Raw genomic sequence first — 23227 nt, forward strand, 5'->3', positions numbered from 1 at the left:
CTTTTCTTGGAGGCTTGGGTTTTTGGTTTTTTTTAAGGAGGAAGTTAAGCCATTGTACCACATAGATGAAAGAACATTTACAGGTCATGTCCCCTCCATTTCAATAGAAAGGTTCTGTTTATGCAGAGAGGAAGACTTCCTGTAGGAGACTGATTAACCTAGGAGCTGTAGCTTGATCTAAAAAATTATTATTTTATTGTTTAAAATGCATCTCCATAGTCATTAGGCAGAAAACAATTTATCAAAATTAATTATTTCCTCAGCTAAATAGCCTTCTTTCTCTAATGAAATGACCTACAGTTGCAGTCTAAGATCTGTTGAGCAGAAACTCTGAATTTTTTTCATTAAGGGAAAACTTTGAAGTCATAAGATAAACAAACACATACATGAAAACTGTAAGATTCACACCCATATTCAGAATTAAACAGATGCGTATTTTCCCCCTCTTTCGAGGAGGGTTGGAGCTATGACTGAGAAAGGAAAGGCAAAATCTGCATCTCCAGGTTCAGTTCTAGCTTTGTTGCAGATTTCCTGTGTAACACAGGGCAAGCCTTTCAGTGTGAAATCCTGACCCTAGGTCACTGGCGTAACTTAATGCTTATAACTCACAAGGCTGAGAGAAGTAACATTGAATGACCTTTCTGCATTCCTACTCCAAGCTCTTTCAGAGCCCTGTCTGTACTGGGGCTCCTTTTTTGGGATGTAGAAAACAGTGCACAGAGGAATTGGCAAGGCATGGCACACTCTGTCTCTCATCTTGGTTTGCATGGGAACTTCTGTCAGGAGCCTTACAGATTCTTTCATGATGCTTTTGCCTGGGAATCCCTCTTTGGCTGACTTGGAACTACTAAGTCTTGTTATGATGATCTGACTTTTTTTTTTTTAAGATTTTAAAATATTAAGCTAGAGGGGTGCTTGAACTTTGTGAGATGGATGTGTGCTTAATCTTAATGTACTTGAACTGCTTTTTCAAGGGGAGAAATGGTCCATAACATTTTTAGAGTACCCAGATATTTTGTTGGTCAGTCTGTGTTAAGTAATTTGGTTTGCATCTTCTTTAAACAGTATTCATTTGTAAAGTTTGGATATCAAGCAAAATTTTAAGGTATTGGGATCCAAGGACTTTGAGCAGGATGCTAATAATGCATTGGCTTTTCTTAACACACTAATTTGCAAAACATTAAATTTTCTGCTTTGGTAGTGCTCTGTAGGCTCTAGAGAGTAACATGAACCTTTCCAAATATGAATTTATACTGTTATTAATACTAATTAAAATGAATGGTAATCTGGAAAAGTCACTTTGTACTTTGAATTAAGTTTGGATTTGTTGTGGTTTGTTGAGTGGTCAAGCTGGTTATGGATTATTGAGAGAACATCATGTAGGATTCCTGTTTCAATCAAGATTTTGTGCTGTCTTGGGGAACCTCAAACACATGTGTAAACCCTGGCTTCCATTTTCTTGATTAACAAACTTGACAAAAGAGAAGCCAGTGATGAAAAAATAGACTAAGGAAATAGAGTGGCTGGATTCTAGGAAGAATATTGTGCTGAAATAGCAGGAAGCCTCTGTACATTAAAAAAGAGATGTGAAATCATCCACATGTGCATGGGCAGCCAGCACAAAGGTAATTCTGAAAATGCTTAATGTTGAACAGCAATAGTGTTTGGATTGCTGTAGTCTGAGTTTGTAGTTTTATTAGAAGGGGTCTCACAGGTAGAACATGAGGAATGAGGAGCTTTGTGCCATGAAGGTAAAGCCCATGCATTCTGTCAGGACCAGCTGAAGCTGGTGTCTCTGGCTCTCCTCATGCACTCAGGCTCCTCTGCAAGTAGCTGGGGTGGCACTTTGCATGCATGAGCATGGCTCTTTCCTTAGCATGGCCTGTGTGTTTTCCCTTACTTGGTTTGTTTGGCTGAGTCCAGAGGATAGCCTTATTTGGTTTTCTGTCATTGTCTGGTTCACTACACATTTGCTCCTATTGATCAGTTTCTGCTGTCAGGAACACTTAGGAAAATTTTATTTTCCCAAGCTAGCCTGTCATTTCTGTTTATGAAGAAATTTCATGAGCTCACCTCACTTAATCCACATAACTATTTTGTTTTCCTCTGACTCGGGTCTCCTGTGCCCTCAGGTAACATTTTTCAACATTAAGGTTCACCATTCCTGAGCTGCTGTGGTTGAAGGGAGTGGGGAAAAAGACAGACAAAGAGTACTTCTCTCAAAGCAGCCTGGTCTTTGAAAACTCTCTGTAACAAAAGATCTATCTCCAGCTACCAGGACAATCTCACTGCATACCTGCTGAAAGGGACAGAGAGAAGTTCTCCTGTTCTCCTCCTCTGTATGGAAGAAACAATACTTTTCTTTCTCATGCCAAACATTATTTTTGGAGTCTGACAGGACTCTGCTGTCAGGAATGAAGTTACATGGTACATCTGTATCCAAATGCTGCCTCTGCTGAACGCTCTGTACAAATACAGTTTTACAGTGGTGGGTTTTGGAATCTGCTTTCACTTTTATGCCTCTGCTCTACCACTGTCTCATTCCTGAACTGGACAGAGGAAGGACAGTCAGTCTCTGGCACATCCATTTTTTAGCCTCTCCCAATATGATCAGTAAGTAAACTGATTGATATGGTGAATTTCAGGTCAAGGAATGTAACCCAGTGATCAAGAGCCACCTGTTCCCCTATTGACCATATTCCTAGTGAAAAACTATCTCAGAATATATTTTTGTCCTTCACATATTTTTTTGTTTGTATGTTCTGCTGAACCAGAAGTTGCAGTGAAACCTGTAAGTAACATTGTGTGCAAACGTTCATGTAGGAAGTAGAGAAGTACTCATTCTCAACAGGCAAACATGGCTTCTTCTGAGCTTTATTTATCAAGTGATAGAAAGTTTTTCTTGTATTTTTTAGTCACGTGGCAAATACACAAAAGATGCAGATTTCGGGAGGCCTCTAAATGCAGGGAAAGGATTGTAACCTACCTAAACTCCATAGATACATTGCAGACATGTCTGAAAACAAGAATGGACTATGGAGTGCCTTAGAATTTGAAATCCTTCATAATCCTGATACTTCAGTTTAAATTTGTTTCCAGTAGTTCACTTTTCTAATTTTTTTAAATGATTTTTTGATAATGCAGTTTGGTTATTTAAACATTAATTTTTCAAACACTTAAAGATTTTACTATGAGGATCAAGAAGAATGACTGTTCTTACCACATGCTCACCCTGTTGGCATAGGCTTCTTTTAAAACAAATTTCTTATTTCTGACTGTTTCTTACATGTAAGATGTGTCTGGGCTGTGCATCCCAGAGCACAAGGTGGATATCTCCAGGTCATGGACATACCCCCTGTCCCTGACATGCTGACTGACGCTGTTACCACAGATGTACTCACCTCGCTGTCAGCCTAGATATTCCCAGTCCATCTGGCCAGCCAGATGGTGCCAGAGCATCCCAAGCAGATCTGTCTCTGCACAGAAACATCCTCTGGAGTAGCCATTTTTTTAAAAAGTTCCATTTGAGGTATTAGTGAGTGCCAGGGTAGCTTGTGTGACAGGATCCAGCTCACACTGACTCTGTCCCTGCAGCCTGCCCTCATCATCACAAGGGCCTGCCTTCAGCCTCACAAAGCTGCTTCTTGTTGAGCAGAATAATAAAGACACTGAGGGGAGCAGAAGAGAGATAAATGGCTGTTTCATCTTCTGGGTTTACTACAAAGCAGGGAGGAAATCTGGGTTTGAATTCTGCAGTGCTTCCGTGCTTCACACAGCACTTTACTCCTGTCTGGCATACCCTGGACAGGAGCACATGGCAATGTGGTGGTCAGCAGTAAGCCCCACACTGCACACAGGTATTGCTCTACTCTGTAAGCCCTAATGTACTCATGCACAGTTTGCCTGACAGCACCAGATCTGTGGAATGTGGGCATCCCAAAAGGGGATGGTGTGGCCAGGAAGTCAAAATTATCTGGAAACATCAGACTCTAGTGTGTATGCATTGAGGAGTAAGTGGCCCACAGATGTCTGGGATATCTTGCACATTAGCAGATTTTCCAGATTGTGGTGGTGTAGCTGATCAAGTTGCCATCTGAAATCCCAGATAAATAGGGATGTCTAAGAAAAGCTAAATTAGGTGTGCAAAATCCCTGATTTAACAATGCTGCTGTTGGATAAGGAGGGTTCCCTTCCCTCCAATGGATGTCTGACACTAATGTAGGGAGCATCTTTTAGTCTTTAGCCCCAGTATTTATTTGCTTTAGCAATTGCTGGGCACCCCCTTGTAATGAATAGTCCTGGTTCTGTGATCCAAAGTGAATCCAACTCTCCCACACAGTCTGCGGGGGTAAAGAGGGAATGGGTCAGCAATCCCTCTGCTTTTTTACAGTGCCACTGTTTGATTTTTGAAAGGTCTTGTACAGTTAAGGGAAGGAAATGGCTGTGAATACCAAGGAATCACAATCTTTTGTGTTGAAAAGTAAAATATGAAAAATCAAGCAGAGGGTGAAACACGTCCATCCCCTTGTTCTGTTGGCTTCCTTCAGAGCCTCATTTGCTCCCCAGCTTTGCCACCTCCAATCTAGGAGCAGAGCTCAGAGCCACAACCCTCCTCTCACCAAGACAAATGACCAAGCCTGCAAAGCTGAGCACATTGGCCCTTGCCCCTTTTTGGGGATTCAACTTCCAGCCACTCCCTCCTGCTAGCACCTTAAAAACTTTTGGGTGTTTTTTCTGGGTGTTATTAAATATCTAGGGCTCTCTCATGACACTCCAATAAATAATGTCCACCTTTTATAAAAATTAGAACTGAATATCTGAAACACCAAAAAGAAAATTGCAACAGTAGGAAATGCTGAGAAAAGTATGATGAAAACGCATGGGCTCTTTACAGAAGTTGTGAAGGGAAGGGCTTTTAATCTTGAATAAATTCTTTTGTGCTTTATTGGTAGCATTTCCTTTCTCCGAACGTGCATTTATCTCTTTTCCTATATATAGGTTGTAAAATATTGCTAAATCTTGTCTGAGGAGGAACCAGAGAATTAATACTTTCCTCTTTTAACAAAATCTTCTGTAAATTGTCTGATAAATCAAAAATTCTAAAGGCATTTATGTTCTTATAAACAGAGTAAATTTGGAGCACCTGATTTCTGTCCATTTAATATAACTCATCAAACCAACCAATTGTTTATGTAGCTAGACCATTGACTCTCTGACTTGGTTAGTGAATTTATGTGTTTTATAAATACCAAGAAAGTATTACTTTGTGTGGAGTGGTACTCCCTCACATTCTGGGAAGATGAGAGACCAGTGGTAGGTCTGCAAACCATGCGAAGTCCAGTAACAAAAGCATTGGGAAGGGCCAAAATTAAACCTCACAGGTTTTACTGCCTTCCCAGTACAGATGCTGGGGAGATTACTGAGGACAGACAGCCACTACTGCCAAAGGTCTGTATGCATTTGTCAGGCTTGTTCCGGCCTAACCCCCATTCACATTGCTCCATCATCCATTAATTTTTTTCCTTCACTTTTTCTGAAACAAATTTATATCTCAGTTATGAACACTGGAATGTGTCCTCATTCTTGTTTCCTTGCCTACCTGAGATTTGGATAGTGAAATATAAAGTTGCAGAGTCTTCCCAATTTCTTTCTGATCTGCCTTCATATAATCTAAAGAGTGTATACATTGCAGTCAAAGAGGTAAAGGCAACTCATGTAGACATCTGTGAGCTGAATTTTAATGAGAAAAATACTTCATCTGCAGGCAAGGGGGAAAAGACTGCCTTTGCACAAACAGAATCATTAGCAACATAGAAGATCATTTCAGTGTAACTAATGTGACTTCAGGGAAGTTCCGCCAGTTTTCATTAGTCATGAGTTTTCCTTCATTTTCCTCTAAATGAGTATTTCTGCAGTCAATTGTGACTAATTAGGTAAGTTATATATTTGGTAGTGAAGATTTATGAATGCCCAAACTATCTGTTTCCTTCTTTAACAAGTCTGACGTAGCCCCTGCTGTGACACCCAAGCACTGTGTCAAACCCCACACTGCTGCCTGGATTGGGCATTCGTTGCCTGAGTGATCCTACAGAACCAGGAACTTACAAAGCCTAAACATTGATTTCTGTACTTGCTTTTCCTCCCAGAGGGCTTTGAAATACCCTTTTTTAAAATCTCTATGTAGAAAATAGTAGCCTTCCACATCCTTCAGTGCTGATGTCGAAGACATTAAATGTTTTCTTTCAAAAAATGCTGTCCACTGCTCCTTCATCATTCATGATCTTCTCACCATAGGGCTGAACAAATAATATTCTTCTGACTCCTCTCTGTGTGCCACATCCTCTCACTGGCTTTTAAACAAAATTTCATCTGAAATTAAAATATCACTCTGATAGAATTTGTAAATATTTTTATAGTTCTATCTCACATGTACTCATCTTCTCTATCACAAAAATTTATTCCATTAAGTGAGTACACTGATAGTACTTGGGAAGCAAATCAGGTCCTGACCTAGATCTTGTGCTGAGCGAATCAATGACAAGATGACTGCTGCTTGCAATGGGCTGTGTATGACAGGACATCCAGGACTTCAACACCACTGTCCCTGCAGAAAGGGATGATGTTGCATCTTGTGGGTTTCCAGATCAGTCTTTAAGGCCAAGAATAAACTATTTTTTATTACTTCCTTCCATGCTCTCCCTGGTCTACTAGGACTCCTTGAAAATGCTTATGACTCTTCTGTTATTTTGGTACAGGATCCATAAGGGACAAGAATATTAACCTAAGAGGAGGTCTGCTAGTAGTCATGCAGCTTTTTCAGGAAAATAACAGGAAAATGTTCCTGTCTTGGTCACTTAAGGCTGAGCTGGTACCACCACTAACCTGCCCCACCTTTTGCCCAGGACCTTCCTGAGCAGAAGAACAAGTTAAATTCTAGGCATTCAGCCAAGAGTCAGAGATGTCCTTGTATAAATCTGAAGGTGGCTACGTAAGCAGATTCCTCCTTGTTGGGAAGCAGCACAGAGCATTGTACTTTGGGGAATGTGTAGGGTCACTTGTAGTCTCTGGGCTGTCCTGGCAAAGTCCATGAACATTGGTACCTCTGATTCCCTTGAGGTGTGTAAACTTCAAGAAACATTTAACATGATATTCTGAAATGGAAAATACTTTGGAAAAAAAAGAAAGTGATTTTAATATGATGTGCATGGATTTCAGTTATCTACAGTCCACAAAGCTAAGCCTTGTCTTCTATGGTAATGTAAAGATGAGACAGGTGACTCTTCTTTTATCTGTGTATTTATTTGTTTGTATTAATGGTGATGCTGACAATAAACAAGTAGACTCTGAATTAACATCACTACAGTGGAGAGGAGTTTTGGCTCAGGCCCACTGAAAAGAATTTTACAATGTAGCACACATGTCCCCAAAGGGCAATGCTAGATTTTCCTATCTAGTGCTTCTTAATTTCCCTTTACACTAATTCACAGAAAGACAATGGCAATTCAGAATTCAACCTGAAGATGGGAATCTTGCCATTGTGTGTAGATCCACTGCAGTGGTATGAACTACATGTTCCCCGTTAACTCTTCACAGGGGGACACAAGAGGCATAAATCTGCTATGATTCCACAGCATCTCCCCAGAGCTAGAAGCAGGTGTGTTCCCAAGTATTTGGAGATGGAATATTTGAAGTAAGATTATTATCTGATGGGGCTGTGTGAGGAAATTCCGCAAGCAATTTCTATCTGTTCATTAAATGCAATGCCTTCAAGGGTATCCCTGCCAGTGGTGGGGTTTTTGCATTCATAGATGTGCTCCTTGATAGGGGCAGGAGTAGAAATTGTTGCCTGAGAAGCTGCAACTACAGTAGCTAAAGGTCAGCCCAAAGTGAGCATACCTTGAACCTCAATTGATTAACCTGGTAGATGAAACTGGCTTCCCCAGGTTCACTAAAGCCAAAATGTAACCTGCATATAGTAATAGTGGCACTGAACATACATTAACTATATAGTATAGTTAGCATAATTACATATCTGGACACAGTATAGTCTAAATACTGCATTCATATTTTTCTATCTTTAGAATACATGCCAGCCACAGAAAGATTTAATCACTTTGTGAATGCAAAACACTGAATGTCTGATGCTCTCACTTAATGGTTTAAACTCTCTAATCCTGTAGCATATCAATTCTCATTGTTTACTTATACATAGAGGTGTTAGTGCCCTCCAATGACTTGGGCTGATGCCATCACCTCTAAGCATAGCTATCCTTGAAGCCTACTGAGACATTTTAAAAGGCAGGATGCAAACATACCAGAAAAATGTCTCATGAGCAAAAGATGTGGGAACTGTAGTAAATGGTAAGTCTCTTTCACCTCCTGTATTGTAGAAAATCTCAAAGAAACTGAGTGCTTTAGGAACACTATGCATTGTGGGTTTTAAGTAGTCTTTTGTGAAGACTAATTTTGATTATTGAACTCAGTAGTCCTTCTAGAACATCTGTGACTAAAGAGTTAGTGTAGTCCAGTAGACACATCATAGTATATCTGAGAGATGGGAGAATTACTTTGTCATCAGACTCAAGTGGAACATTTTTGCATTTACTTCAAACTTTAAGAAATTGTTAAATTTAAAATTAAGTTTTTAATTTTAAAATATCTATTCCAAGGTATCTACATTTGCTTTTACAAATGTGTTTCTTGAAGATTGATTTAAGTGCTTTTTCATTTCTTGATGTTGAATGAGGTTTATTGCCATTATCTAATTATTCAAAATAATCTGATTTGTATTTAAAAATTAGTAATTCTGAGACAGCTTGTTGTGGCAACTTTAAGTATATGCTGTGGGCAAATAATCCCTGTTTGAAGTTTATGCTTTTCTTTACATATTCGCTATCTCATTTTCAATAGAAGAAAAATACAGGATGCCATGGTTCTGAAGGGAAACAAATGGATTTTGGGAAATTGCAACAGATTTATCAGTTGGCCAGAGGAGGGAGTGAGGCAGCCTTTGTGGCTGGTGAGATCAATGTTTTGTTCCAAAGTGAAAAGTAATAGCTATTTTGGCAATCTGCTTTTGTGCAATTAAACCTTGATTAATCCAATATTATGAACAATAGGTTATATTTTACTGTGCTTTAAATGAAGACAACCCTTATGAATCAGTAGGGATTCATAAGAATTAAAGTTAGCAAAAGTGAGGCACACCCAAGCTCACAGCTAAAAATTTCATAGTGCACTGGGGATTCCTAACTCTCTCTGTGTTGAAGCAAATGAATTTGCATGCAGTAGGAGCTCTATGTATTGTGGGTTGTAAATAGTGCTCCAAGAGCATTAGTGAGATTTAAAGTCAGGCACAAGTGCAAAGCAGAAAAAAACCACAATTTTTTCCTCAGTTGTGTCTTAGCTTCCAGGCAGCATAAAGATAATGAGCACCTTCCATGCATATCTATATAGCCAAGGGAGTAATGCTGGTAGGGCACTGAGAGAAGCTTTTAAAATTGCTAATCTACTTCTGCTTCTTAATGGGTAAAAGGGAAAGCTGGTGTATTAAAATTACCGTGCAATCAACTTTGTGTTTATGTCAGAATTCATTACTGCCTGTTAACACTGCTGCTATTTGATCACAATAATAGGAAGGAAAAAATTGCATTAAACAGAAATGGAAGAAGTATTATGGCTATGGAAGGAAGGAGCTGGCTGGGGGGTAGAATAAAAGAAAAACCAGAACTGTGTAAGGGGAAGAGCATCAATCTTCTTCCAAAGTAATGAAATGTTATTTTCTATTCTAGTATTTCCTTGGCTGTCATTCCATATATGTTTAAAGATGCAGAAAACTGAAATTATCACATATTTTTGTAACATGCAGCTATTAATCTCTGTCTATAGAAATTGGGACTATGTTAAAGCAGTTTTTCTGTTGTTATTTACTTGGGTGCCTAGCAGTTGCCTTACTACCTACAGTCAGTGCTGTCTGTTCAAGAGCAGAAAAAGTAGCAGAGATGTTTCTTCCAAATCTAGTAGGTGTAAGCTTAAAGTAAATTGGCTATATCTAGAGGAAGATCACTTGTTTTCTTCTGAGGACATATGTCTAAGTGACAATGACATAAAAGGGTTGCAGCATTGACAAACTTGCTGGGAAATGGTTTATGCATAGTAGGGCTCAAAAGCCACTTGCTGCCAATAAAAGTTTGGGACAAGAGTGGTCTGAGCATCATGCTCCCAAAGCAGCCTGTTGGATGGTCTCTCGTGGTTAAATGTTCCAGATGCTGTGGCTGCTGTATGGGCTGTTCTGCAGTTTGAGAGCCACCATTTACCTCCTTTATTCATTTCATCCAGAGCTCCCTCTGCTTCATAATGTTTCCCACTGTCACTGTTCCCAAGCCACCAAGCCTGTGGCCAGCATGGAAGCAGTGACAGCTGCCTTGGGAGGCTGCTGCTGCCACTTAGCCACTTACAAGCCATTTGGCCCTGGTAACATCTCTGGTGGTAGCCCCCACACCTGCAGAAGGTCTGATGAAATGCTGGTATGAAATAGTAAGCAAACAAGATCTGGTACTGACAATGGCTCAATCCTATGAACTATGTTGATTTACGTAAAACCACATTTTTTTAGCAAGGCACCACTCCAAAGAAAACATTTAGGCTTTTCTTTCTTATGATGACAGCATCTTAAAGGCCAAGAGTGTATTTTTAGACCCACCTTCCTCCCTTGTAGATGTGCTCAAATGCTGTTTGAAATGACCACTTGATATAATTGTCTCTCTTTGGTCTGACATCAGGGAAGGAGGGTAGGAGAAAAATGGCCACATCTGCCAGTGATAAAACAAACAGATCTATTTCAGAAAAACTCCCCTGCTTTTAACATAGGCCTATGATACACAGTGAGAAGGCTGTTCTGCTCTTTTAGTATTCAATCTCATAGCTCTTTAGGCTTAATTTCAAAGTGTTCATTTGCATTCTTGTTGAAATACTGCTTCCTTTCTAATCTAATAACTAGTGCAATTCCTTAAGATTATGGTCATTGTGTTTTCCGCATCTATGAAGCATTGTTAGAGCAAATGGAGAGGTGGCAGCTGTTTGCACCAGTAAGGATAATGAAATGCAGAGCACATTTACATATCCAGGTATTTCACCAACATCCACAGCACACAGCAGGCCAAATTCAGTCAAGTGCAGCTTCTAGCAAGTAGCTGAGACTTCCAAAAAAGTCTGTTTTAAACATGGTTGCATTCCTACACTAAGCATGAGCTGACTCTAATCAGAGTGTAGATTGTGTAGTAGCAAGCCTTGCATGTGTTTAAAATGTGGTGGGTCTGTAAAAGATGGCAAAAAGAAGTATTTAGTATCAATATGAGGACACTGGTAGTAAGGAAAAGCACCAGTGAAAGAAGTGATGAAGTTGTCCCTTTTCTAACCCTTCACCAAATTTATACAATCTGCCAGGATCTTAGATTTAAGCCTGGATAAAGCCCCAGATTCTGTGCTGGCATAAACAGAATTCCACAGGAGTTGTGCCCATTCATACAAAGGCAGAGTTTGTTCCGTAGAATAATGATGTGCCTTTCTGCCAAAACTTTCAGTATTTTAATGCCAAGTTACTGTCCAGAGACGCTTAATATTCTTGCTTCACTAGGTGTAAAACTGGCACCTCCAAGAGCTCCTCTGCTCTGGACAGTTTAATATATTGTTGCAAGATTCCAAAAAACTAAGGGACTGGCTGTCAGCATTTTGCCTGGATCATTTCCCAGCCACAGAGTGCTCCCTAGCAGATGGCTGCATCCGTGTCTGCTATAGGTGACAGAACTTCCTGGTTATACCTGGTTATAAGGCTCACAGAGCTGTGGCCACCCCAGGACATGGCTGAGGCACTGATGTCACCAGGAGCCACAGAGCTGCACGGCTCTGCCTGCGTCACAGCCAGGGGATGAGGATCAGGGCTTCAGAAATAGCAGGCACCCAGCAACACCAGCCATTGAGACTCAATCTACTGCATCTATTTAGGTTTTGGGGTCTATTAAAAAAAAGAAAAAAAATTTTTCTCACTCAGCCCAGCCTGAGTGAGAACCTCCTAGTTCTTCCATATTTGGCCTAAATTTCTTAGGATCAGTTTGCATGTTTGTTCTGTACAAGCAGGGCAGCTGCATCCAGGCATTTTTGCATGTTCAGGGCTTTTCTTCTTTCCAGTTAAAAGTTTTTCTCCTTCATTTAACAAGTCATTTAAGGGAAGATGTAAGGGTGTGCTTGCTTGCTTATTGTATGTACATGACAGACCACTTATATAATTTTTGAACATTTACTTGCTCACTGATCCTATAGAAGATAACTGCACCTGACATTTTACATTTCCCTGATAGTTGGGTTTCTGGAAAAACTTTCAAGTTCATTAACATGAAAATGACAGGAGAAATTCCTGTGGTTCTTTTCCCCCTCAACTCTCTGCAGTAACAGTACATCCTGTACTGCTTTGTTTTTCAGGTTGATGGCTTCCTGACACTTCTCTTTGGCCTGGCTAGCATTAATACCCTTACAGTGATCAGTGTGACACGCTATATCAAGGGCTGCCATCCTGAGAGAGGTAAGGAATAAAGGCAAGTCCAGTTCTGCCTTCACTGAACCTGGTGCAAATCCGTACTTCTCTCAGTCACTATTATCAGTCAGGCAGGCTATACTAAATATAAATTAAACACATTGAAAACCAGAACATAATACAGTCATTTACATTACAAACATGTTCTCATAGAATCCTTCAGGGTTAACTCCAGTAAAAGCCAAGTTATTACAAGTGTGCTTGGGTCACCATGGGTAAATTCACCCTTGTGCCAAAGATACCCCAGGTATACTGCTGACCCTCTGTACTCCTCAAAATGTCACTCAAATGATAAGTTATACAAGCTCCTAAGTTATACATCCTGGTCTGGATCTCACTGAAAAATATTCACTCTTCTATGAGATGAAGTTTGAGAAGTTTCTGGTCAGGGATCAGATCAATTTTCATGCCTTTGTTGCAAGTTGCTTGCACCACCTTTCGGGCAGGAGCCTATCAATGTCTGCAGGGAAAGCATGTGCAAGTACATGGGCTGCATCAGATGAGTTTTTCTCTTTACTAGCACAAGGAGCATTTGCTGTGATAAGAACTTCTGCAGGGTGGTAATTTTTTCCACAGAAATTTCTTCCGCAGTTGGGTGCAATGATAGACTTGTTGAAGCTAACTTTCAGCATGAACTGCTGCTGGAGCTGATAGAGTTTTGCTGTGATGTAATCCTACATCTTCTATTCATTCCCTGTTAAGAAGTCATATTCAAAACCCACAGTTCTCTTTTGTGAAGCTCTACCACTTATCCATCTGACGGTGTGCATAATTTATGTATGAATCTCAATTTGAGCAAGTACTCAGTATAATGTTACAGAAATGTTGAGGAACAAACATTGGTGGATGCATAAATATTTCCCACATAAATGAAAAAATAACCACAGTGTATGGCAACAGCAGGATAGATTGAACCTTTTGTATCAAATGGTGAATACAGGCTGGACTAGTTTCTCCTTTTTAACAGGAAAAAACCTAGATGTCAGTAAGAAAATCCCCTGAATTTAGATTTATCTTGTTAATTTGTATGTAAAATACAACTGCATCCTGCATTTTACAAAATTACAAAGCATTAGTCTAACACAAAATTCACCAGTGCCAGAGCTCTCAACAAATTCATTGTCTCCTGCTTAAAAAACATTCATTTCCACTCTTCAGTGCGAACACAAGACTGACAGATGCTTTCAAAATCAAGCTTTTCTTATGAATATACATTTTTCTACCTTAATTTTTTAATAGCTGTTTTACTTATTAGCTGGTGGTATAGGAGTACATTTGGATTTCAGAGATATGTTTGCCTTTCCAAGTACTATTTTCTGACCCAGGCATGCCCATTGCAGGTCACTGCATCAGCAACAGCAGCATGTCGGTGGCTCTGGTTCTCATTTGGGTGGCCGCTTTCTTCTGGTCTGCAGCTCCATTGCTCGGCTGGGGCAGTTATACAGGTAACAGGTATCTCTCAGTTGTACTTACCTGGCACCTCTCCACTTGACAAAGATAAACTTACCTTTCTTCCTTGCTGTTTGTGATAAACCAGACCGATTATCAGTGGAACTGAGGAAATCATTCATTGTGCGTGACATAGGTGCAGAGCATTGCCTGCTTTGGTATCAGCTATAAAGAGATTTTTTTTTAAGATATCACAGGAAAGACTTGGACCAAGTGCATATTGCCTGTGGAAAAAGAGAGGCCAGAAATACTTGGCATGGTTAAAGAGTGAGATAAAGAAAACTATCAAAAGATATCCTTCAAAAACTGTCAAGTTTAGGAAACTAGCAAAGAACACAAGTTCCAGCAAGTTAAACTTGAAACTATAATAAGACAAGCCAGAAAGATCTGGCAAAACAATTTGTTGAAAATATGAAAATTTACGTAGCAAAGGAACTTGAAGTGTTGGAAAGTTTTTGAGTCCAAGAAAGAATTAGGGTGCAAGATAAGGCCATATCAAAAAGGGAGGGTGAGGGAAAAAAGGAAAAAATTTGTGTAGTGAACTCTGTAGAAATTCAGTGCCTAAGGCATGTGACAGACCAGAAAATTTCTTCAAGGGGGAAAGAGGGAGAAATTGCCTCAATTTAAGCCTGTAAGAATTGGACAAACCAAATATCTAGGAACAAATGGTAATGATACAGAAGTCCCAACAACTGAAATCATGTGACTGACATTGTCCAGCAGTTACCCGTCTGGATTCCGTAGGCCTCTGCATTCTTTGAGAAGTCATGAAATTTGTGGAGACTTACTGAAGCAGCTATGTGTATATATTCTCTTATTTACTAAATGTGTAAGCTTTGAGATATCTCTGGACCCTTGAAGTATGGGTGTGAGAAAAGCAGCCATCCTATGGTTGGTTAAATGTTCTATCCTTCACAAAACAAAATACTCCCAAGATATTTGACTCAATGGACCTTTGGTTTGAGACTAATTCACACTGTTTATTAGACTGTGTGAATTCTGCGTCATATTTTTGCATTCTGGACTGTCATAAACTTGGTTGGTTTTGACTGGTAATTTTCTGTGTATCTTCTGGTGATCTATTTTCTTTTTACATTAATCCGCCAGCTCTTCATTTATAGGGGTACTTCTGATGTCTGGTTTTGGCCTTAAACTGGAGCCAGGGACTTTTTGGGCAACACTACTTTGTCAGGACATTCAAGTTCCTCCATGGACCCTGTTTGAAATCAATTCCTTGGCAGTGGTTTTCAAGACTGCTTCTAGGAGTGCTTTCCCCTACTGAGACTCACAGCAATTCAGGGTTCCAGGGCTGTCTCTGAACACACGTCCAGTGAGGGCACCCACAGAGATGTGGGAGCCCAGCAGCAGCAAGTCCAGCAGCAGGCACCAGCAGAGCACAGCACGTTACAGCTGGCTGCCTCAGCCTTTCACAACTACACAATATCTTCAGGGGCCCCCAGGACCCCACCAGTTTTTGGGAAAGCCACTTTGTTTGTCCCAGTGGAGGGGGAATAGCTCTGAATTCTGACTTGCGGAAAATCTGCTGGATTTTCTTCTCCTGTCATCTGAAGGCTGGTTTCATTTTTCAGGCAAAAGTTTTCAAAAGCAGAAACCCAGAATTAAGCCAGATTTTATGGCTATATTTTTGAATCTTGAGGTCTACTGACGGAAAAGGCAAAGGAGAGAAAAATCTATTTCTATTACAGAACACATTCAGACAGCAACATCTAGAGATTTTGGTGATAAAAATACTGAGCTCTTTTTGATGAGAATCATGAAAGAGATTTTGACGTTTTGCTCATTTAATTCCTCCTGTTTAAATCTCCTATTACCTATGAGGAATTAAGGGAATTTGTTTTCTTCAAAATTACCACTGGATATTAAGGAGATATCTGCTGCTAAACCATGTAGTCTTCACCTGTATTGTATCTCTGGGACCTGTTAATACTTGACTTTCCTAATTTTGATTCATGCTTTATATATTTGTAATTCTATTTGCTGCCACAGCTTTTTCCACTTAAAAAGAAAAATTCACAATTCACAATCTATAGAAAAACCTCTAAGGTTATAGAATTCAAGTTTTCTATGAGGTCATCTTTGCAAACACATCAGGAGACCTAAAGAAGTCAACTGTAATTCATAAAAGTGTTTGAGCCAGAGACTACACATTATTCCCACTGCCTTTTCCTTAAGCCCCTGGTCAGCTCTTGTCTCACAAGTGGTAGACCCTGCAATCTGCCTGACTTCATTTTAAAAACCTGCATCTCTGTGTTGCAGGACTGTGTGTTTCCCATTTATTGAAAGGTCTCATATCTTTCTAAGTATTTATATGTTTTGTCTTCTCATAATCTTTATCATTAGCTGTATCAATTTAGTCTCATGGCTCTCACTGCAGAGAGAACATCCATTACCTCAAGAAGCCTCGATTTTTTTATTTCCTGCTTAGTTATGTAAGTAGTGACTTTTTACATTTGGCATGCTGTCAATGAATTTCTTGTAATGCTGTAACAGAGCTCATCTTAGGAAGTTACTATGTAGAGTATTAAGACAAATAAGAGTACATATCACTCAAGGATATAAATTATTTTTTTAATAAAGTGTCACAGTTTCCTATCCTGAAACAACAGTTTGTGCATTATGGATTTACTCTGGCAGTTACAAACTCAACAGAATGATAATACACATTAAAATTTGTTACAGTCTAAATGGTCTTGAAAAATTGTTTATGTAGGAAGTAATGTCATGTCTCATTAAATCAGAAAGATCCATTCTGTAGTGCTTGACAGAAGAAAAATACAGCATTTTAACTAATAAATTATTGCTCAAAAGCAGATCAATATTCTAAAAATGCTAACCAACTTCTTATTCTTGCTTTCCAGATCGCATGTATGGCACATGTGAGATAGACTGGGCAAAAGCCAACTTCTCTACAATCTACAAGTCCTACATCATCTCCATTTTTATCTGCTGCTTTTTCCTGCCTGTCTCAGTCATGGTCTTCTCATATGTGTCCATCATCAACACGGTCAAACTAAGCCATGCATTGACAGGACTGGGTGATCCCACAGACAGACAGAGGAGAATAGAGCGGGACGTCACCAGGGTGAGTTTGGGTTTCATACCGGGTGGGATTCATGTCAATGAAATCTGTCTTTCCAAAAATTGATCTCAGCTAGAACAGAAGAGAATAAAACCAATCAATTGCATTTCATTTCTTTATAACTCTAGTGACAGAGTCTGAAGTCAGTGAAGAATATGCAGTTTGTTAAAATTTCTACTGCATCAGTTGGTTAATATTGGTGCTACATCACATTTGAAAAATAATCTAAATATAATTGGAGCTCGTTTTACAGCACAAACCCCAAAAATATGGTTTGGCATATGCTCTTTTCTTTCAGAAGTTACACTACTCCTGAGCATACTCAGAATTTAGAGTGCAGTTTAGAGTGCAGATTTCAGTTTACTCACTGTTTAGTTAAGTCTACCTGAAACCCTCTGTATTCATATAAACATATGGGAATGCAGCTATTTTCATTCTGTTAGATGAGGCATTTCTTAACCACACCACCATGACAAAATTCAATACATAGCTCCTAGGTCTTCCTGGCTTCGTCAAAGCAAACTATTTCTTTGTTCATATTCTCCTATAAGCCATAACTTCAGGGCAATCCAGACCTTTCCCTTCCAGCAAGTGTTCAAGTTACTATTCTCAGTGTTTTGCTCCCCTAATGTTATCTTCCAAAATAGATTTAACGTTATTCTTCTTCTGTCTTTTAGGTCTCTATTGTCATTTGCACAGCCTTCATTATTGCCTGGTCACCCTATGCTGTCATCTCTATATGGTCTGCCTATGGTCACCCTGTGCCCAACCTCACCAGCATCCTTGCCAGTTTGTTTGCTAAGTCTGCCAGCTTCTACAACCCCATTATCTACTTTGGAATGAGCTCTAAATTTCGAAGGGACATTTTCATCTTGTTCCATTGTGCCAAGGAAGCCAAGGACCCTGTGAAGCTCAAACGTTTCAAAAACCTCAAACCAAAGCAGCCACAGCCTTCTCAGAAAGAAGAGAAGTATGCACCAGAAATGCACCCTGCACCAAGTCCTGATTCTGGGGTGGGAAGCCCAACCAACACCCCACCTCCAGCAAACAGGGAAGTGTATTTTGGTATTTTTGATACACCATCCAATAACCCCAATATTGAATGTGATAGATTGTAAGTTTTGTGGCTGTTTAATGCACACACACTTTGTGTTCAGGAAGACCGTCTACAGAGCAGCACTTGAGTAATTTACTAATTCCCATTCCATCTGTTTCTTGCTGTACCACTGATGACTATACAACTCAAGCAAATCAGATGGTAAAAGGATATTTTCCTTCTATGTAGGTACAAAATGCTCCAAAGAACATTAAAATGTGGGCAGCACACCCAGTGCCAGAAACACTTAATTTCACATGCATGCAGGAAAAGAAAGACTGACTTCAGGAGAGCAGGCATTAGCTAGGAAAATTAACTAATCATTTCCTATCCAAATGTTATCAATTCTGGACTACAGTTCCAAGAATGTCTTTTGCTCTTTAACAGTCACAGACATAGGTGATTGTTTTAACTCTGTGGTACTTCACAGCCATGGCTGTAGGAGAAGACTGGCCCTGCTGAGATTGCTGTGGAGCTGCTACAGCTCCAAAGGCTGCAAGGTGGTGGAAAAAGCCTTCTACCCCCTGCAGGTGTGCCCATTATAGGGCTCCCGGACCTCACAGGCACCTCATGGGAGTGTGTCTGATCACAGGATCAGAGAATACTTTGTATTGGAAGGAACCTTATACATTTCCTCATTCCAACCCCCGTGCCATAGGCAGGTACACCTTCCACTAGGCCAGGTCGCTCAGAGCCCCTTCCTGCCTGGCCTTGAATGCTTCCATGGATGGAGAACCCACAGTTCCCTGGGCAACCTGTTGCAGTGTGAAGAATTTTAGTGAAGAATTTCTTCCTAATATCTGATCTAAACCTACAGTTTTCCAGTTTAAAGTGTTTCCCCCTTGTCCTATCACTTGTAAAAAGTCCCTCTCCATCTTTCTTATAGGCTCCCCTTTCGTTCTGGAAGGCTGCTGTGAGGTTTCCCCAAAGCCTTCTCCAGAGTAACAAGCTCCAGCTCTCTGCCTGTCTTCATAGGCCATCCTCTGGTGGCCTGTGCCTGACTCTGTGTGTGTCTATGCAAGGACTAGGAGTTGTAATACATTGAAAATACTAGTCTGGTATTTTCTAGTTACTGTAAGTCTGAGCAATGGCTTCACATTTTCTTCATTGGTTTGCAGAATTATTCCCATCCCCACTGACCTTCCTGGTGAGCAGGGCCTGGCTGTGGCATTCTGATTCAGGAAAGCTAATTTGATTTTACTGATCTGTCTCCAAACTGATTGTTTTTCTACCTTCCTCTGAAGGTGGACCAAGATATGTACAGGTAATGAAACCAAAACTGACTTAGGTTTTAAGAGTACTGATGAGGGGTAGCATCAGAGCTATTTACAAAATAGAATTCAACACTCCACTTTTACTTCTAAAGAAAATTTTGTTACCTACCTATGGGTAAAAAGTGACTTTTTTAAAATCCAACTAAGTAGCAATTAATGATAATGATTTAAACAGCTATACTGTAGGCCTAAATCAGTTGCCAGACTACCAGATGTTACAATATCCATCGAGTTATATCACCAAGTTTATTTTACAGAATCAAAATGAGAGAGTGTTTTCATAATTCCCCATCTTGTAAATTAACTGCATACTCAAAGACTTCTTTTAAAATATCTCTGTGTTAGCCATGGAAATTGTGGGTTCATTTAGTGCCATTTGCAACCTAAACAGGGAAAAAATAAAAAGAAAAAGCCAGCAACACTTTTCGCTAACCTCTGCTCTTTATGAACTTTTGAAATCTTGCTCTCTGGGTGTGCTGAAATGTAGTTGTTTTGCAAAAATATGCTCTTCCAGATGTGTTTCTTGGGAAAGTTACTAAGAGAGCCCAACTCCATTCCCTCCATTACTCTATTTGTTTTGAGAAAATCATCTGTGTTTTGAAGTTAAAAACAAATAAACAATATAAGCAACACTGGGGAACTGTGCTTTCTTTCATGGCCACAGATTTGAACTACAGGAGTATTCATTTTCATGGAAAAATTTGAGATATGGATGCTATTTCATTTCCATAAATAATTAAAAGCAAATAAGTAAATATTTTGCTTCCAGATAGAAGCGCATGCTGTAGCTGCAGAAATAGATGAAGTTGTTTAGTGCAAAGTCCTGTACCAGCTGGATAAAGCCAGGCTGGGCTAACCAAAGCTAGCACACTGTTTTGAAAGGTTCTAAGTGTAGCACAAAATCCACTTTAGTAACCATGATGGACTGAGACTCCTCACTGCTGACAGTGCTTGGGTTTTGCTCCACAGAGAGGCAGCAGTGCCATGCAGCCCTGTTGCATTCCCAGAGATACCCACAGCCACAGGTGTGCCAGACACCTGCCCAGAGGCTCTTTGTGGCTGTAGGTGCCAGCCTGGCTTGTAATCTGTGTTTCTGCTAATTTACAGGTACCTAGAGAAAATTGCAAAAATGCTGTTGATCTGCAGGATTCAGACTCAGACATAGAAGGAGGAGGAAGGCAGAGCATGAGACCATTTCCACAACTGTCCCCAAACTCCAGCTGAAATCTCTAATAGTTCATACACCATTGAGCACATTTGGTGAGGTTAGACTGGGGGAAGAGGAGGGAATACAAAAAAAGCCAGAATAGGAGCAGAGGAAAAATATGAAAGGGGAGAAACCAGATCAGCAGGGGAGCAAGAGGCCAGGAGTCAAAGGATATGTACCTGCTGAAAGACAACTAGAAACAGCACAGAAAAACCACAGAAAAAGCACAGAAAAAGCACAGAAAAAGCCTTTACTGGACTGCCCAAGACATCTCTCCTGCAAGGCCAAAAGCTCCAGTCCTTTGTGGATACATGGTGATACCACAGGATTGCACAGCTGTAGAGCAGAGCAGCTGGTTTCACAGGTCTCACAGGGTGTCTTTGCAGACTCCAGCCTGTGCTCCAGGTTCAGCAACAGCAGGAGCACATTTGTCAAATTAATCAGATAAAAAAGCTTCCAGCCCTAGAGCATCAGTGCCCTGTAGCTGCACCCACAACACCAGCAAGTCCATTGCACTGGAGTGCATGTAAGGGAATGCGCATCAGCATTTTAAGTGTGGGAATCAACACAAATCCATTTGTAAAACGCTTTTCCTGTGTCCTGGATTTCCTCCCCTTGTCCCTGGTCCCTCATGTGCCCAAACAAGGCTGGCCCCTGCTGCTGCTGCATCCACAGCCTGTTGAGCCAATGCTGTCACTCAGAAAGGAGCAAAGCATCATCTTGGTGATGCAAAACAGGAAGCAAGGAGTAAGTATGGAAAGGTGTGGGGTTTCATGACTTTTACTTAGCAAGAATGAAGTACAAACAACATAGAGAGTTCCAGAGTCAAATCACTTTTCCCTATAACTTTGCTGCTCCTCACAGCCTCAGATTGTCTTTTACAGCTGGTGATTTGTAGCAGCAGAGATGTGAGAAGGCTGTTGTCCTGACTGATATTCTGGTGGCAAGGAGGCTTCTCTGGAAAAGTGCAGGTTTGAATGCTCTCCATCTGAGATGGTCTTATAAGGGAGGTCCTATTTCAATGTGGTTTGTATTGAATGGCTTAGTGCCAGCCTGCACAAGTGAGATCTCATGTCTATTGCTAGTGTCCAAATGGTCTCTTGTCATGAGGTAGGAGAACAATATTTAGATCTCTCTCCCTTTGGCATAGAAATTCTGGCCTGTAGGCTCCTTCTGTCTCTCTTGATCAGCCCTGGATTCTACTGTGAGATTTTGTAATTGTTGGGGTTGTTTTCATGTATGGCACACCAAAACAACAGCACCATCTGGCAAAAGGTAGCAGGCCAACCAATTCTACCATTTTTGAAGGATGCTGTCAGCATTTTCTGGCTTGTTCCAGCAGGATCCAAGACAGAGATCTTATCCTAGATGCAAGGAACCCACCCAAAATCTCCTTGCTAGCTGTTCATTATCCACTTCTGTAATCACAGCCTTTTTGACATTGCTAAAACACCCTGGAAAAATGATGTGCATAATGAAGTCACCTTGAAAAATGCTTGAAGCCCTTAAGTCACCCTTTAAATTATGCCTTTAGCTACTCTACATATTAATTTCCAACCATTTTCCAACTGTTTTGATTAGCTATTGATTAGTACACTCAGCAGGTGAGCTCCTAATGGCCACATAATTCATGGGCATCAAAATCTCATCAGCTCTTACTTGATTATTTCTTATTATCAATATTATTCATAATTATCAACATATCAGTATTATACCAAAATCTCTGCAGTTATTAATAATGAAGTGCAGTTATTAATACTCACATGTACAACCTGGCCTTGCAAGTGGATTACCAACATCCCTGTCACTGACACAACCCTTTCACTGGGACTACAGAGTTCAAACAATTAAGATAATTCAGGATTACTTCTATTCAATTTCCACATTTAAAAATAGCCTCTTCCGGACTGGGGAGAGGAAAAAAATTTATGAATTTATGATAATCCTGTGTTTATTTATGCCAGGAAAACCTCTTGGGCCCACATTTCCCCTGCTAGCATTTTTGCCAAGCTGAAAACCCTTCAGGATGTTGGCACATTGAAATACATAAGAGCATTTCTTAATAGCTTTGACATTCCTAATGCAAACATGAATAACTTGAGTGTGTAGTTGGAGAGAGTGGGATAGCCTACTCCAGTCCAGTCCCTGTTCTCAGTGCTGTTATGCATTTTTATCTAATGACTCATGTATAAGTATCTCTTGTAGCAGAGACCAGAAAACAAGAAACCCTTCATCCCCCCTTAAGGCAGTGATTTTATTACAGTGTGAACTACTCAGGCTTGCATCCCCTTGCTGGCTCTCTCTTCACCCCACAAGTTCTTCATTCTTGGCTGGACAGACTGACACAATAAGAGAGATCCAGAGTGTGCCCACCCAAGCATGGCCTATGGTTTAGCACTTTCCTCAGAGGAGACAGAGACAAAACCCCTTCCTGAGGACAGGGTTCAATAAGAACAATGTTCTACTGCTACCCTGGTGAATAGTTTCACCTCAGGCAACAACAGAAAGGGTT

At 40.3% G+C, this 23227-nt stretch overlaps 1 protein-coding gene across 1 annotated transcript in view; it reads left to right on the plus strand.

Annotated features, from left to right (window-relative positions):
• The window catches only part of LOC128939499 (opsin-5-like), a 29108-nt gene extending 10852 nt beyond the window's left edge, over positions 1-18256 (plus strand). Inside the window, exons 4-7 of the mRNA XM_054280499.1 lie at positions 12478-12577; positions 13930-14034; positions 16918-17141; positions 17816-18256. Coding sequence (XP_054136474.1) covers positions 12478-12577; positions 13930-14034; positions 16918-17141; positions 17816-18256 — 870 coding nt within the window. The remainder of the gene's footprint in view (positions 1-12477; positions 12578-13929; positions 14035-16917; positions 17142-17815) is intronic.
• The last annotated feature ends 4971 nt before the right edge of the window (positions 18257-23227 follow it).

Source organism: Melozone crissalis, unplaced genomic scaffold, assembly GCF_028551555.1.
Source record: "Melozone crissalis strain CALT ecotype California unplaced genomic scaffold, PUWL_Pcris_2 ptg000027l_1, whole genome shotgun sequence".
NCBI classification, from domain to species: Eukaryota; Metazoa; Chordata; class Aves; order Passeriformes; family Passerellidae; genus Melozone; species Melozone crissalis.